At 32.1% G+C, this 18,656-nt stretch overlaps 2 protein-coding genes across 5 annotated transcripts in view; both read left to right on the plus strand.

Moving 5' to 3' along the window:
- The window catches only part of LOC127725701 (baculoviral IAP repeat-containing protein 7-A-like), a 30,429-nt gene extending 18,273 nt beyond the window's left edge, over positions 1-12,156 (plus strand). Inside the window, exon 4 of one of the 4 annotated variants that reach the window (XR_007993107.1) lies at positions 11,961-12,156. The gene's annotated coding sequence lies outside the window, so the exon portion shown is untranslated. Of the gene's footprint in view, positions 1-11,678 lie in introns of all 4 variants that reach the window. The other 3 variants (XR_007993108.1, XR_007993109.1, XR_007993106.1) reach the window with 3 other exon arrangements.
- LOC127725700 (baculoviral IAP repeat-containing protein 3-like) lies at positions 22-12,156 on the plus strand. The gene is made up of 3 exons (XM_052232877.1): positions 22-121; positions 6,695-7,339; positions 8,343-12,156. Exons 2-3 carry the CDS (start codon positions 6,724-6,726, stop codon positions 8,468-8,470), a joined length of 744 nt encoding a protein of 247 aa, XP_052088837.1. The 5' UTR covers positions 22-121; positions 6,695-6,723; the 3' UTR covers positions 8,471-12,156.
- Positions 12,157-18,656: the final 6,500 nt, after the last annotated feature.

Below are 18,656 nucleotides of genomic sequence, written 5' to 3' on the forward strand. Positions count from 1 at the left end.
CCAATCGTAACTACTCGGACATTCTCGGCAATTCTCAAGTTACGATTGCGAAAATTCCCAATGCTAAAAATAACGCCTTGGAAATAACCTCTTTTTCCCTCGTCACATGCCGAGTAAGCAGGTAGTAATTTATGCTGTATATGAAAATGAAACAAATATATCTATATGTAAATTGAGTTATGTATTTTCTCAGGAGAATTAAATATATAGAAACTTGAAATGGCTTTCAATTTTTAGTGTTAGGTTTGAGGATATACATAGCATCGAAAATCAACTCAATTTACATATAGATTATATATATATTTTTTTTTTATCTTTTATCGTTATAAATGTGACCTAAATATAATATTTAAGTTATTAATTTAACAAATAATAAGATTTAGAGACCAAATATCTACATCGAACAGAAAAGGAGAGTGAGTCTATAACACCACAACTCCGCAAACCACCACTGCCACTGGACACCTCAAATATATTTTTATAGCGCCGATGTTCGCTTTGGATATATTGAACTGATCGACAAAAAGCTTTAATATGTCTTGTTTTAAAATATTTTTTCATGAAATTACGAAATCAGCGAGATTTGTGTATTTTTTATATGAAAATATAAACTTTATAGTACAAATAAATGTTTTTTTTACAAAAAAAGTTGACCGGACGGATTTCACAGTTCCCGATGTATATTGAACTGATCCACAAAAAGTGTTAATATCTCTTTTGTTTTACAATATTTTTTCATGAAATTACGAAATCAGCGAGATTAATAAATTTATTATATGAAAATGTAAACTTTATAGTAAAAATATTTTTTTTCTACAAAAAAAAGTTGACCGGACGGATTTCACAGTTGCCGAAGTACGCTTTATTTATATTGAACTGATCGACAAAATGTGTTAATATGTCTTTTGTTTTACAAAAAAATTTTCATGAAATTAAGAAATCTGCGAGATAAGTAAATATTTTATATGGAAATATAAACTTTATAGTAAAACAAAATGTTTTTATACAAGTTGACCGGACTGATTTTACAGGCGAAAATTATGCCACGAATAATATTGACCTGATCGACAGGAATTATTAATATTTCTCATATCTAACAATATTTTTTCCGTGAAATTAATAAATCTTTAAGATAAATAATTGTATTTTATAAAAATATAAAATCAATTGTAAAAAAACTATTTTTTTCAACGAAAAATGTTGACTAGATGGTGATCATCGGCTCACATTTCAATCTTGAATTTATATTATTATAAAAATTGGGAAATGTATATTTGTTCAAATGATAAAAACTGCGGCAACACATTATTAGCCGACCCCTTCCATCTGCCAGAATTATTCTGTCCCCTGCTCACCATCGGGGAGGTGGAAGTAGGAATTTGGAGCAGGATATATCTTTTATTTCAAAACATAATTACAAAAAAACCTAGTGTGGTTCATATAGGAAACAAACTTTTTTCTTTTTTTTATTTTGTTCTAATTGCATCAATAAATTTTGAAATACAAAATTCTTTATTGATTGGATTCTAATTGCCACCTGATTATATAAAGTAAGTCAATTTTAATGTATTTGATGTCTCAGGTGTGAAAACTTAAATGACATGTTAATTGGCTTGATTGGTGATCACGACAAGAGTCAAAATTAGATAATCTAATTAAATTTTTGGTATTTTTAATGTGTCGGTGAACTCGCTCAGGTCAACATTTTGGGCTCAAAAATATATTTTTTACGGATTTGTCTGTATTTTCATATAAAATATAAGTTTATCTGAAAGATTTCTTAATTTAAGGAAAATATATTGAAAAATAAAGATGTTATTAACACTTTCAGTCGATCATTTTTTTTGTAGAAAAATATATTTTTTTTACTATAAAGTTTATATTTTCATATAATATATTTATTAATCTCGAAAATTTCTTAATTTCATGTACAAATAATGTAAAACAAAAGAGATATTAACACTTTTTGTCGATCAGTTCAATATATTCAAAGCGTACATCGGCGCCTGTGAAATCCGTCCGGTCATTTTTTTTTGCTCAAAAATATTTTTTTGAATTTTTTTTTTAGATTTTCATTTAATATAGTTTTGTATCTCAAAGTTCTCCAAATATGAAAACAATTTACCAAATAACAAAAAGGTATGATCATTTATATCTCATCCGGTCATTGTCCTGTCACTTTCCGGTCAATCGTCCTGTCATTAGTGTAACCCATGTAATCCGGAAAAATAGTGATGAATCCGGAGACGTTTTTCTTTATATTGATTATATTGATTATCAACTTTAACATAAAAATGATGCACATAAAAATCTAAAAATTGATTTAATTATACGTAATTAGTTCCCTACCGACGAAGTCGAAGGGGACTTTAGGTTTGCACTCTGTCCGTCTGTCTGTACGTCCGTCCGTCTGTCCATCCGTCAGTCCGGCAAATCAGTTTTCCACACTTTTTTCTTCGTTCTTGAAGATACTGATTTTATATTTGGTATTTAGTTTTATCATGACAAGTTATAAATCAAGTTCGAATTTTGTTCCGGTCTGATGATTTAGTCCAGAGTTATCATGGTCCATATCTAATGTTAGAGTACTACATTTTGTATGTAAACCATATTTCTGTACAAAGGGAGATAACTCATTTTTTAAAAGACATTCTTTGGTAAATTGTTTGAAGAATTTTTTACAGGATTGTTTGTTATTTTGTATAAACTAATTTTCTGAATGCTCTATATATATATAAAAAATTATGAAGTGAAATCCTTTAATTAGATAATAATCTATTTTTATTAAGGGATATATTTCATTACATTACATTGTGTATAGATAAGAGTTGTTGACATTTTATAGATAAGTTACAAATCTATATTACTTTGTGACAAATGATAGAAAAAATATTTGGAACTATAAATTATATTTGAATATAATTTGGAAATATGACTTAAATCAGCAAAGACCCATCGAAACAACATCTGATAAAAAAATTTAACAATACTTTTAGATATTTGGATGATATATTGGCTCTTAATAATGACGACTTCAGTATGTATACTAAAGAAATTTTTTCCTGTTGAACTTACTTTAAATAAAGCCAATACTAACAATGACCACTGTCCTTTCCTCGATCTTGATATCTATATCATTAACGGGAAGCTTAATACAAAAATTTATGATAAAAGAGATGATTTTTCATTTCCTATCGTTAATTATCCATTTTTAGATGGTGACGTTCCCTTGTCACCATCTTATGGTGTTTATATATCTCAACTTGTACGATTCACTCGTGTATGTAACAACGTATTAGATTTTAGCGAGATAAATTTATGTATTACTGAAAAATTATTACACCAGGGTTTTCGATATCATAAACTAGTCAAAACATTTACTAAATTTTATCATCGGTATAAGGACATCATTCGTAAATATAACTCAACATGCAGACATCTTATACGTTCGGGTATTTCACATCCAATCTTTTATGGTAATATTCTTTACAAAGCACAAAAATGTCAGTATACACCTCAAAAGCTAACAAAACCTTTAAACAGACTTATTAAGAAGGGATATAGTTACGATACTGTTGTCAGATCATTAAAGATTGCATATTTTGGCTTTAATATTGATTCACTTATAGGGTATTTGCATCGGAATTAAACACATTTATTTTAAAACCAGTTGTTGGCATGACACGGGTTATGTTCTTCTCATATATTTTATGACGGTATAATACTAAACCCCTAACAGGAGGGATTATGCCTGATATTCATATGATGAAGACATAATCTTTCAATCAGTTTAATTGAAGTCTGGAGCTGGCATGTCAGTAACTGCTAGTAGTCTGTTGTTATTAATGTATTATTGTCGTTTTGTTTATTTTCTTTTGTTTCCCATTCTGACATCGGATACGGACTTCTCTTATACTGAGTTTTACTGTGCGTACTGTTATGCGTTTGTTTTTTCTACATTGGCTAGAGGTATAGGGGGAGAGTTTTTGCGCATGGGGGAGGGTTGAGATCTCATAAACATGTTTAACCCCGCCGCATTTTTGCGCCTGTCCCAAGTCAGGAGCCTCTAGCCTTTGTTAGTCTTGTATTATTTTTAATTTTAGTTTCTTGTGTACAATTTGGAGTTTAGTATGGCGTTCATTATCACTGAACTAGTGCATTGAAGACCAATTGGTGGCCTTCGGCTGTTGTCTGCTCTATGGTCGGGTTGTTGTCTCTTTGACACATTCCCCATTTCCATTCTCAATTCTATACATTGTATTACATCATATCTAATTTTAGAGAAATATTAGTCATATCTAATGTTAGAGTGTTTTCCACACCTTTTTTCATCATGCTTGAAGATATTGATTGATAATTGGTATATAGTTTTATCGTGACAAGTTACAGATCAAGTTCAAATTTTTGTTTCGGTCTGATAATTTTGTGTAGAGTTATGGTCCTTGGACTTGAAAAATTCACTCATATTATCAGTTTTGCACACTGTTTTTAGTCATGCTTGAAGATATTGACTTGATATTTTCTTTTTGTTTACACCATGACAAGGTATAGAACAAGTTAGCATTTTGTTCCAGTATAATGAATTTTTACCCGGAAGGGGACTATGTATTGCCATGCAATACTCTCAGAATGCTTGTTTAATTTATTTTATCGTTTTATTGCATCACTGTTTTTCTTATTGGTTGTGGTTTTTTGGGTGTTCGGTGGTGTGTAGTGGTGTTCGGTGGTGAAAAGACCCACCCTTATTTAATAGATGCACAGGAATCGGAAGTTCTATCAATAAAATTTTGTAAATAATAAAGTTGACTATCAGTAGAGCTTCTCTGTACTTATACATCCCTCGGATTTCAAATGTTTGGCTTTGAGCGTTCCTGATGAAGGTAAATCCAGAAAAGCGCTTCGGACGCATGAAATTATTAAACGTGTTGTTTTCAATTTTTTACATCACTGGGTCGATACCACTGCTGGTGGACTATCAGTCCCCGAGGGTATCATCAGCTCAGTAGTCAGTACTTCTGTACTGACATGATTTATAACAAACTTTTCTAAAATTGTCCGTTTATAAATTTTGAAATTATAAAGAAACTAAGGTTTCAACTCCCTCAGGCAAAGTTGACCTCAGATGGATTTGGCTATTTGTTTTAGGTATTTTTGTCATATCGCTCTTCAACCGTTTCGGTACTTATACATCCCTCGGATTTCAAATGTTTGGCTTTGAGCGTTCCTGATGAAGGTAAATCCAGAAAAGCGCTTCGGACGCATGAAATTATTAAACGTGTTGTTTTCAATTTTTTACATCACTGGGTCGATACCACTGCTGGTGGACTATCAGTCCCCGAGGGTATCATCAGCTCAGTAGTCAGTACTTCTGTACTGACATGATTTATAACAAACTTTTCTAAAATTGTCCGTTTATAAATTTTGAAATTATAAAGAAACTAAGGTTTCAACTCCCTCATGCAAAGTTGACCTCAGCTGGATTTGGCTATTTGTTTTAGGTATTTTTGTCATATCGCTCTTCAACCGTTTCGGTACTTATACATCCCTCGGATTTCAAATGTTTGGCTTTGAGCGTTCCTGATGAAGGTAAATCCAGAAAAGCGCTTCGGACGCATGAAATTATTAAACGTGTTGTTTTCAATTTTTTTCTCGTAGAGAAAACCCCTTTATTCTACATGTAAATTAATTCAACAATAAAATATTGCATATAAACACATTGTATAGTTTATTTAGAAGGCAACTTCTGCACATCCAGTAAGTTCTTTTGGTTGCATGTTTATATAGACACATTTTTGGTGGTCACCGTGGAACCACTCAAAGCAGCTATCCCAAACGACGACCACAACAATTTGCACGTCAGTTTTGCACATCAAACAATTCCACTCTGCATTGTCTCTTTTGGACATAACAACATCTTTCAGTGATTGACATTTTTGATGGGGCAGAAGGACCTATTTTTGAGACATCAGGATAGGGCTTTTATTTTCTGCGGGAAAGCAGGATTTCAGAGGTCTCAAAATCTTTCTTTCGATGGTGGGCCTTGAACCAAATCTGATGGTCCCACTATTATTTCTATTGCAAAATGCTAAAATTGTATTGGTCCTTAAACTCCTTTGCAAAATTTGGTGGTCAAAAACTTCGAACCACCACTTTTCAAGAACTCTGGGATTTACACTTACAAGGACTATTGAATTAATGAGTAATTTTTTTTTTGATCCTGGAAAAACTGCTTTATTTTCTCGGGGACTCAGCGTTTATTTTTCTTGGAATTTTGGATGACGTCCCTCTACCACGATAATCTGATAAAACATACTTTTAAAGTATCTGTCCTCCTCAGAAAACATAATGTAGACATCATTCTGTGCACACAAGTTTAAATTGGCATTTAGTTTGTGTTATGCTTGGTATGCACCCAAATGTATTACTCTTAGCATCAAACTTTCATGGAACTTCTTTGAAATTAATAACCAAGATCTCATGCAAATACCTTTGTACTTAAAGATAAGATCAGGACTTGTTATAACATCAGTGTAAGCACTATCATCTCTCTCTTTTTATTGATATCCTCTACATATATATGTTAGTGTTTAGTAGGAACTTAATTTATGCCTATTTAAAGAAGAGAAAAATTAGAAAAATATTTAACGGATAAATAGTATTAACATGATGAAATTCTCAAATCTTTTCTTTTTAGTTAGTTGAAAAGATTGTAATCCATCCAGAATGTTGTCAATGATGAACAGATTGAATATACATGATCACCATGGTGGATATGACGAGGTACCGCAGCATCCCTTAGACAGATTAGAACCTCTGAGAAATGATAAAATCTTAAGAAAAAACACTTTTAATAGCTGGCCTAAAGATACTATAATTAGTCATAATATTTTATGCGAAGATGGATTTTATTACATAGGAATAAGTGACAAAGTTCAGTGTGCATATTGTGGGGGAGTGCTAAGTGGGTGGCAGAAAGGTGATGACGTTCATGAAGAACACAAAAGACATTTTGGGAAGTGTCCACAGGTGAGGGGTGATACGGTGAGTTATGATGAAAATGACCTCGAAATTGATTGTGCACCAGATTTTAGTGAGTATACAGACCAACCAGATCAAGCACAACAAGGTTCACCCGTACATCAACCTGAACCACATAATTTTGGATTTCAGAATGAACAAAAAGATGACCTTGTAGAAAAAGCTAAACCGGTACCTGTGGCAAAGGTTCATAATTCAAAATATGCCTTGTACAGCACAAGATTGGAAAGTTATGAAAATTGGCCAAGTGATCATCATTTAAAACCCAATGATTTAGCATCTGCAGGGCTATATTACAAAGGTTCGTTTGCTATAAAGATAAAAAGATTATCATAATCTCCCCCAGGTTGAAATACATGAATCATCCTGTCTGTTAAATGCACAGTTTTGGCTTTCTGAATACAAAACATAATGTTGCATGATCTCAATTGTTTAAGCTACTTGGTTGGATTACTACTTAAAGAGAGATGAAAGATACCAAAGGGACATTCAAACTCATAAGTCGAAAATAAACTGACAACGCCATGGCTAAAAAAGAAAAAGAACAAAAGACAAATAACAGTATACAAAACACAGCATAGAAAACTAAAGACTGAGCAACAGGAACCCCACTAGGATCCGGGGGTGGTTCTATAACGGTTAACCAACTTGTGATGCTGTTCGTAAAATTTTCGAAGTAATGATTTCAACTTCACCACTTGAAACTCTTTTGTTTAATAGCTTCCTTGTGAGCAGCAACCCTCTATCAAGGAAATCATGATAGGAAACACAAGCCCTTGAATTAAGAATATAATTGAATACCAAGGTATAGGTACTTATGTATAAAGGTATTAGCAACTAGGTTAATTAGATACATGGGATAATTTATCTGATATAATTAAATCATCTCGTCAAAATTAGTATTCTCTCAGATCATAAACTAATAGAAATAATTTTGTGCCTCAACCAAAATCTAACATATCCATTATGAAGAAATTATTTCATTATTCACACATAATTTTATAGAATCATCTACCCTCAACTTTACATTCTATTTCAACTTAATGAACTATGGACTTATTCATATCTATTTGTTTTTTAATCAAAATGCAAAACTATACATTTTATCGAAGAAAAATAAAAGTTTATCAAATATTTCCATCATCATGATCATTTTCAAAAACATTTGTTCCAAATTGAGCATTTCTTTTTGTATTTTGTTGTTACTATAAAAATGGTCCATAGATTCATTAATCAGTATGTACATGTACTTCATCTTGAAATTAAGATTAATGCAAAATTTATTGTTCTTAATATGTTTTTAGGTTCAGAGGATAAGTGCCAATGTTTCATGTGCGGAGGCATACTAGCAGAATGGGAAATGGAAGATATACCAAAAGACGAGCACAAGAAATGGTTTCCAAAGTGTTATAACAGCATGGACAATGAGTGAAGAAATCTGTTACAACTAAGTCCCATTTATTTACAAGATTACTGTTGGATTCATTATTATTCATGGGATAACAATTTTCATGGATTTCTTAGGTTTATGAAAACCACCAATTTTGATGGTCAACGAAGTATAAATTTTCTATAGTCATATGCAGACTTTGGCAAATTCGTGAATTCAAATATTCATGAAAATACATTTTTTTGCTCAATCCAAGAAAATTGTTACCCATGAAAAATATGAATCCACAGTAGTACAATTGTATAACATTTAGAGCTCTTTTCCTAATAGTTGTAGTTTAAAGGTATGGTTGACTTGCTTGCTTTGTTTGTATAAATGTTTGCTCAAGCATTGTAATTAAGATTGACATCTGCAATCAATAGATAGGCGGGGCTTCAGCTTGTATACTTTATCAGTGGCGGATCCAAGGGGGGGGGGGGGGGGGGGGGTTCTGGGGGTTGGAACCCCCCTTTTTTGACGATCAATGCATTTGAATGGGGACATATAGTTGGAACACCCCAGTTATCCTAGGTTAGGAACCCCCTCTTTTATAAATGGCTGGATCCGCCCCTGATTATACTTAACATCCAATAACATTTAAGTACAATGTATACAAGCTAAAGCCCCGCCTATCTATTGATTGCAGATGTCAATCTTAATTACAATGCTTGAGCAAACATTTATACAAACAAAGCAAGCAAGTCAACCAAACCTTTAAACTACAACTATTAGGAGATTAAAGCAAAGAAAAAAAAATTTTGATGTAAAGTAGCAAAAAAAAAAAAGGAAATATTCGTTCAATAGATTGACTCCTGAGCAGAAAATGCTCTCAATTTTCAGTATCCCCAGAATCAAATATGGGTCATATTAAATATAGACATAGTATGTCCTTGCAAGCAATTTTAAATGAGGATTTAAAACACAAGTCCTCGAAGTACAACTTCCTACAAGTATTTAAGTAGCAGTGATGATAAAACTCGTCTACTTTTAGCTGTAACGTCAATGCGTCGACTTTCTCTTGTGGCATTTCCATATTGACACTTAAATTTTTCAAGCTCAATACATGTATATTCTGTTTTTTTGTGCATCTCTCGGGAATAGTACCCAACATTTTTGGTTAATCGACAATTCATTTAAGATATGCTTGCACAGTCTGTCCTCTGGTAGGTTATCCTTTTAAAGTACCCAACTTTTTGACAGGTAATAAAAGCAGTCATTTGTTCCCATCCTAGATCGCAAAGTAGAGTGGGCCCAGGGTTATCCAGTTAGATAATCATATCAGTTTTAGCTGCATAGTATTGCCAACTATTGATAATTGACATATTACAAATAACAGCATCCAGACCACACATGTATATGTTATTGATAGCCTTATGACCAAGTTACATGGGGTGTCTTGAAAGTTTACAGTTAGAAACTCCATGCTCCCAGAGGACACGTAATAATTAGTTCAGAATGTTATTCCTTTTGACTTTCAAACAGATGTTTATATTGAAATTAGATTTCACTGATCTATTTATATAATAACTGACAAATGACTGAGGAAGTTATATTCATTTAACTCCACGATATTAAAGTCATCTAGAGACCAGGTACTTTATGGATTAAACGCTTTCTAACTACCAGAACGTTGGTTTTCTTATGATTGAATTTCAAATTCCATATAGACTTGTAGATCTTCTGGCAATTAAGCATTAAGAACATCATCTGCAAATTGGAGACACTCATTAAGTTGTAATGTAAGATCAAAACCAACACTACTCATTTAACATATCCAGCAAGTTCTTCATAAGCACTGAAAAAAGTGTAGGTAACAAAACATAACCCTGTTTAACACTGAATTTCTGTTCAAACCAGGTAGATTCAATGTCACCAAATAAACCCTATTTTCTACATTACTGTAAATATTCTTAATTAGACACTGCACCTTCTCTTGTATACCACTTAGCCCATAATTTGACAAAGAGTCTGTCATACCACACTATTGAATGCCTTCAAGAACAGTACATAGCCTGCAAAGCTTAACATTTATCTTAGATGCATCGATCCATAGGTAAGGTGCCATGTTTTCTCTAAGTACAAATGTACTTTATGATGTTCTAGGAAGTTTACGATATGTATTTCCAAAGTTCTTGAAATAAGTTTGTAAACATTTGACGACAAAGTGATACCTTTCTTAAGTATCAAGATCGTAAACAGAAACAGGTTTTATGTAGAAGATGTATAATTCCCCTCTGCCATTCAGCTGGTATCAGTTCAGAATCAAATATAAAGGTAAACAGATCACATAAAGATTATACCGTTGTATCACCACCTTATTTTAGGAAGTCGTTTGTAATATCATCAAAGCATTTTATAATTTAATCCAACATAATGCATTTGAAACGGAGGAAAAGTCACTGCTAGCAATTGTTCTTATTATAATAAACTATTGTACAATATGTCAAGCTTTATATTGCAAGAGACCTGTGAATAAATTAAACATCAACAATTAAAGATATGTCATCAATTCCTTAAATGAGAAAGAATTTAAAGATACATTTATGACATTTATAAGATAACCACTGGCAAGGTTCCTGACAGTTTTTTAGTTGTATTTGATGGTTGTAATGTGTTTGATTCTAATATGGTTTGGACTATATTTACATTTCTGTCGTAGTGGTTAAGTACATTTAATGTGCCTACATGTATTCATGTGTAATACATTTTAAATTTTAATTGTTATTCATATTATATAAACCTAGACTTAAATTACTTTGAAAACTGCATAGATTTTGTTCTGCCTGTAGCTTAAACATGGTATTGCTTTTCTTTCACATTATCATATATTAACCTCAATTTTATATAAGGTAGGTCGATTTATCTTCAATGCGTGCCAGTATTTCTTTAATGAAATCATTATAATTCTCACAGTCTTTTCCAACTAATCTTATCATGCTTATTATGTTAGATTTTACAAACACGTGCATGTGATATGTCATGTGTTTGCTGATAATTGAAGTGATAATTTTTTTATGTAAATAATTTTGTCACATTTTTGCCTAATTTTTAAATTATTTCAGATCTTAATGTACAGTAACAATTCTTTCTCAAACTACAATTTTAAAGATAAAGAAATATTTGGTACCCTCATTTATATTAATTTTCAGTGTAATTAAAAATAAAAATTGCTGAGTTTCAGTCAATATACATGTAGTGGTAGGTGCAAAAGGTTAGAAAGAATATTTGTGAAAGGTACAACCACAAAATTAAAAAGCAAAAACAGCAAATATAAATAACACAAATTAAGAAAAGCTAAAATACAGAAATCGGCAGCCCCATACTCCCACCTATTTAAAGGTCTTTGTTGTTGAAAAAGGTAAAGATCCAGATGGCATAAGGATGACTGGTTAAGAAGAGTTGTGCAAATGTTTGACCCTTTTGACCATTTCTATCTTTTGTGTTTTATCACAACACAACATGTATTTTGTCAGAAAATGAAGGTACAAAAAAGGTAACTATGTTCTTTTGTTACCTTTTATAGATTTTCCCTGGGTATTTTAACCCCAAAAACTTCATAATGTGAAACATTTTATTTAATATTTGATGTTTAATCTAGTGATAACCTGAAAGGTGTGTATTTACTGAATCTGTTTTATATTTCTTTCTGTCATTTTAACTTTTTGTTTTGATAAAATTTATTTCATGTATTTCATTAATGTTAATTTTGCTTATTATTGCCCTTTTTTGACAAAAAGAGATGACAAAGGTTGCATCTTCATTATAAAAATTAATAGATGTGGTATGATTTCCAATGAGACAAGTACCAATTACAGAGTTAAAATGAAGGGGATATAAGTTATTATAGGCTACCTGAGTGCTTTCAACAATGAGAAAAACCCATACCGTATAGTAGGCTATAAATGGCCCCGACATGAAAAATTTGAAACAAGAAAAACAAGAAAAAAACTAACGGCCTTATCTTTAACAATTTTATTTACGAAAAACATATATAACAGACATGAACTAACGACAACCACTGAACTACAGGCTCCTGACATGTTTGAGAGGGCTCATATTCAATCCAGGATGTCTTCAATAGTTGGATTGCTAAGTTCCTGATTTAAATCTGTATCTCATTATTTTTACCGGAATAGTAAATGACTACTAGTATTAAGTGATCCACATGGACAACTGTTTATCAAATTCACTGTCTGTTTAGAAGTTGAAAGAAAAAGAAGAAAAAATTCAAGTTTTAATTGTAAAGCAGCAGAAAATGCAAAGATTTTACCAGTTTTGCACTAATGCTCTAAATTATGTTTTTGTATATAAAACTGCTTTGCTGTTCTTCATATTCAAAGATTTTCAGAAGATTTTATTTACCATTACTTAAATTGCAGAACTTATGACATATCAGTAATCACTGTATATGTATTCAAACTTTCTTTGAGTTTAAATTACAAATATTTGACATAATTGTGGTTCTTTTATCTTATTCCTTTAATATAATTGATTTGACCTCTGAAAAATTCAATAAAATATCTGTTACACCCCTATAATGTTATCAATAATATCAGTGCATTTGAGACGACATTTGAATCTGAGGTATGTGTTGGAAGATTACCATGCACAGTATATTTGGATTTTTTAAAAATTTATTTAGAATGGTAAACATTACTTTTAATTAGTAAAATTGAGAATGGAAATGGGGAATGTGTCAAAGAGACAACAACCCGACCAAAGGGCAAAAACCAGCCAAAGGCCCCCAATGGGTCTTCACCACAGCGAGAAAATCCCGCAGCCGGAGGCCTTTTGAATAAATATTTCTACTAGTCCCTATTGGAATGATTTTCAGGTAGCCATTTTTGTCTCGTCTGCAAAAAAGAATCGGAAGATACCGAAGGAATATATATATTCAAGCACATAAATGGAAGGCATACTGACAACATTATGAAAAAAACCAACAAAAAGACAAACAAAACAAAACACAACCTAGAAAACTAAAGACTGAGCAACACAAAACCCCACCAAAATCCGGGGTGATCTATGTTGCTCCGGCTTGGTAAGCAGATCCTGATCCACATATGACACCCGTCTTGTTACCCATGTAAAAATGTATAACAACCGAACTCCAAGGTAAATTCAAAAAGGGGAAGTCCATAAAAACGGACAAAATCAAACGTTATCAAACAAAGTAATGTAATTTTAAAAAAAATCGTTGATGTCGACTATCAAATCAACTGTCTATAGACGTTCAAAGAAATAGAAGATAAATTCCAGTCTTTGTTGTAAAGTAGCAGGTAATGCACGATCCTACCAGTTTTGTGCTATTGCTCTAGTTACTTGAAAATTATCTTTGTATTTGGTTTATAAAACTACTTTGCTGTTCGAATTTTAACGATTTTCAGAAAGTTTTATTTACCATTACTTGAATTACAGATCTGTTAGATATACAATGTATCAGTAACTGTATATGTATTCAAACTTTCTTTAAGTTTAAATTACAAATATTTAGAATTATTGTGGTTCTTTTGTCTTAGTCCTTTAATGTAATTGATCTGACCTGTCAATAATTCAACAAATATTTGTTACACCGTCTTAATGTTATCTATAACGTCAGTGTGTTTGAGACGACCTTTAAATAAAGGCAACAGTAGTATACCGGTGTTTAAAAGTCATAAATCGACTGAGAGAAAACAAATCCGGGTTACAAACTAAAACCGAGTGAAACACATCAACTATAAGAGGAAAACAAAGGAACAACAGAAACACTGAAGTGCAACAAAAACAAACGCCAACATACATAGAAACGAATTATTTGACAACAACTGCCATAATCCCGACTTGGTACAAGGCATTTTAAGAAAAAATGGTGGGTTGTACATATTTAAATCAGAGGTATATGTTGGAAGATTGCCATGCAAAGTACATTTCGAAACAAAATAAATCTATTGCTATAGTAAGGTTAACATTACTTTAGTACCTTTTTGAATATATGTTTTTGCTAGTCCCTTTTGAAATGATTTCAAAGTAGCCATGTTTTGTCTCGTCTGGAAAAGAGAGGTGGAAGATACCAAAGGGTTATTCAAACTCATAAATAAAAGGAAAACTGACAACACATTTGGAAAATAACGACAGTCAACAAAACACAACATAAAAAACTGAAGACCGAACAACACAAACCCCATCAAAATCCGGAGTGATCTATGGTGCTGTGGCAGGACAAGCAGATTCTGCTCTACATGTGCCACCCGTATTGTTACCCATGTAAATTCAAACGCTTATCAAAACCACTGCCCAAAAAATTTCAAAGAAAGAGAAGAGAAATTCCAGTCTTTAAGAGAAATTCCAGTCTTTAAGAGAAATTCCAGTCTTTAAGAGAAATTCCAGTCTTTGTTGTAAAGTAGCAGATAATGCACGATCCTACCAGTTTTGTGATATTGCTCCAGTTAGGTAGCAACCATTTAACTTCAAAAAGGGTGGGGGGATTATAGTATTTTGTCCGAGTCAGATTTTTTTTTTTAGTTTTTCGACGCTATCAATCAAATTATTTTTTTCAGAATAAAACACTAGAAGGTATTGGGAAAATCTGGATTCAGAATATTTTTTTTTGTCATCTGTATTTTTTTGATCAAATTGGGGATCAGAATATTTTTGTAGAAAATCCATACCCCCCCCCCTTTTGAAGTTAAATGGTCGTTCCCTTACTTGACAATTATCTTTGTATTTGGTTTATAAAACTACTTTGCTGTTCTAATATTTAACGATTTTCAGAAAATTTTATTTACCATTACTTAAATAGCAGATCTGTTAGATATATCAGTAATCACTGTAAATGTATTCAAACTTTCTTTAAGTTTAAATTACAAATATTTAGAATTATTGTGGTTCTTTTGTCTTAGTCCTTAATGTAAATGATCTGACCTGTGAATAATTCAACAAATATTTGTTATACCTTCTTAATGTTATCTATAACGTCAGTGTGTTTGAGACGACCTTTAAATCAGAGGTATGTGTTGGAAGATTTCCATGCAAAGTACATTTCGAAAAAAAATCTATTGCTAGTATGGTAAACATTACTTAGTACCTTTTTGAATATATGTTTTGCTAGTCCCTTTTGAAATGATGTAGTCATGTTTTGTCTCGTCTGGAAAAGAGAGGTGGAAGATACCAAAGGGATATTCAAACTCATAAATAAAAGGAAAACTGACAACACATTTGGAAAAAAAAACGACAAACAAAAAGTCAACAAAACACAACATAAAAAAAACTGAAGACCGAACAACACAAACTCCATCAAAACCGGGAATGATCTCTGGTGCTGTGGCAGGACAAGCAGATTCTGCTCTACAATATTTTATTTGATATTGCTCTAGTAACTTGAAATTAGGTTTTGTATTTGGTATATAAAACAACTTTGCTGTTCTAATATTTAAAGATTTTCAGAAAATTTTATTTATATTTTTTTTATATAGTATAACTTTTTGACATCAGTAATCCCTATACAAGAATTTTGAATTTCCTTTTGTTTTAACATGGAAGTAATACATTTTGTTGTGGGGATGTATAAGTACCCTGCCACGTCCACTCTTGTGTTTTTACATGATGATATGATAGTACTTCCATGGTTTTAATTACAAACATTTGGAATTATTGTGGTTCTTTTTTCTTTGTAATTTAATGTAATTGATCTGACCTGAAAAAACCCAACAAACTATCTGTAACACCCATATAAGGTTTTCCAAAATGTCAGTGCAATACTAGTATATGCCAAAGAAAGCTAGATACAGGAATACATATCCGTTGGTGACCGAGTAAAATTACTTGTATAAAACTTGACATTCAGAAGGAAGAAGAGCAGGATAATCAATATATATTGTATACAAATACAAGTGATGGTCTAGTTATTGTTACAGAAGGCGAGATAGGGATGCTTATGATAAACAAATAAGGAGATGTGGTATGATTGTCAAGAGACAACTATACACCAAGTTCAAATGAAGTGGATGTAAGCAATTATAGGCAACCGTACGGCCTTCAACAATGAGAAAAAAACCATAACGTATAGTCGGCTATAAAGGCCCCGACATGAAAAAATACGAAACAATTCAAATGAGAAAACTAATGGCCTATTCTATAAGAAAACAATTTACGAAAAACAAATTTAACAGACATGAACCAACGACAACCACTGAACTACAGGCTCTTGACTTGAGTCAGGGACATATATAAATATTGTTGCGGGGTTAAACATGTTTGTGAGCGCTCAACCCTTCCCCCCTAACCCGGGCTGTGGTGTTGCAGCATGCACAACATAAGAACATACTGTAAAAATCAGTTAAAAATGGCTTAACCGATCAGATCGACACAAAGCAGAAAAACATATTACAATAGCACAGACCGGACGTGGCAAGGTATTTATACACCCCTAACAACAAAAGACACAAAAGTACAAATCTGAGAGTACTCGCAGTTACTGACAGCTAGTTCAAAGCCAATAACAACTAATAAAAGAAATCATGTATCTAAGACTAATATATTAATCAGTACACATCCAACATCCAATGGATTTAGTGTAAAGACGTCTTTAACAGTCAGAGAAAAACACGACCTTGTGCAATGCCAAAATATAGGTATCGACAGATTGTAGTACATGTACCTTGCACGAAAGTGCATATGTGTATAAAAATATTATTTAGTATGGTTTTAATTTACTGATAACAAAATTAAATATTTATACCAATAAAAACAATATTCAAAGATCTAATTACAGTGTTGAATAGGTAACCTTTTAGAATAAGTTTATTTAAAGGATTGATAAGTTTACCGTAGCCGGGTCGTATATAAATTTCCGGGCTGGGTAAACAACATCATCGTAAAATTTAGGATGTGCTATTCCGTCTGAAATAAGTTCTTTTACAGGTACAGCCAAACTTGCGAACCAAATCTTTGTATCTATAGAAGAATTTAGTAAAGGTTTTAAGTAATTCATGGTAACGAAATCCCAGACTTAATAATTTACCAGTAATACATAGATTACGCTTATTGAAATCCAAAACGTCGCTACAGACACGGGCATAGCGAAGGAGTTGGGATATATAAACACCGTAAGACGGTGCCAAAGGAACTGTCCACATCACAGTCCAAAAAAGGAAAATTAACAATAGGGAAAGAAAAATCATCCCTTTCGTCGTAAATTTTTGTGTAGAGTTTCTGGTGTAAAACTGAAATGTCTAAATCTAGGAAAGGACACTTATTGCTGTTAATGTTTGATTTATATTTCCTTTGGGTAAATTTCGGCAGTATATTTAAAGAATTCTTGTTATTTAACGAAACAATATCATCAAGATAACGGTAAGTGTTGTTGAATTTATCAATTAAATGGAATTTAGACGGGTCTTTACTGAGTTTGGCCATAACAGTACAGAAACAAGTCTGCTATTAAAGGGGCACACTTGGTGTCCATAGGAATACCTACAATTTGTCGATGAGCTTTATTGCCGAAACATACATAAATGTTGTCAAGGAGAAAATTTATGGCTTTAATCATCTCATCATATATAAGTATATCTGTAGGGGGCGGGGGGGGGGGGGGGGGGGGGGGATAACCTATTTATACAAAGATTCATTTTTCTTAAAGTGGCATTTTCTATTTTTTGTATCAAGCATTCATAAAAGCGGAGACTTGAAATAATATTTCGTTATTAGCAGTCAGTTTGTTCAATTTTGTCAATAAATAACTGATTTATTATTCATGATTTTAATAACATATTACAAATATTTCAAAATTATTGTGGTTCTTTTTTCTCTGTCCTGTTTCGTGACAAAATTCATCTGTTTGGTGTATAGATAATGAGCCATTGTGAAGCGTTGAAGCTAAGTTCCCCAATTTCGTGTATAGAGTCTGGGCAATTGTTTTACAGAATGATTTTAAGGAGTACATGTAAGTCCGACTAAATTCTTCAGATCTTCATATCATTTTCATGTATCAAGATTTATGATTACATATCGTGTTCAGATAGGGTCCAGAAACAGAAACTTAAATCTACAACATTGGTTTATTTTAAGGCTACACAAAATGTATTCAAAACTAATCTTATTATTATAAGATGCCTAGGAATTTTAACTCTAACGCAATGTTATTTATTATGAAACTATTTTTGTTGATATTCAAGTAATATGTAAGCCGATATAATACCTTATAATTTAA

Source organism: Mytilus californianus, unplaced genomic scaffold (assembly GCF_021869535.1).
Source record: "Mytilus californianus isolate M0D057914Y unplaced genomic scaffold, xbMytCali1.0.p SCAF_15, whole genome shotgun sequence".
In the NCBI taxonomy this organism is placed as follows: Eukaryota; Metazoa; Mollusca; class Bivalvia; order Mytilida; family Mytilidae; genus Mytilus; species Mytilus californianus.

What these genes read in the sequence shown, in the direction of transcription:
- LOC127725700 (XM_052232877.1), top strand. Translation starts at nt 6,724, where the DNA reads ATGTTGTCAATGATGAACAGATTGAATATACATGATCACCATGGTGGA. An exon ending in TGCAGGGCTATATTACAAAG is followed by an intron (nt 7,340 to 8,342) that starts GTTCGTTTGCTA and finishes ATATGTTTTTAG; the next exon opens with GTTCAGAGGATAAGTGCCAA.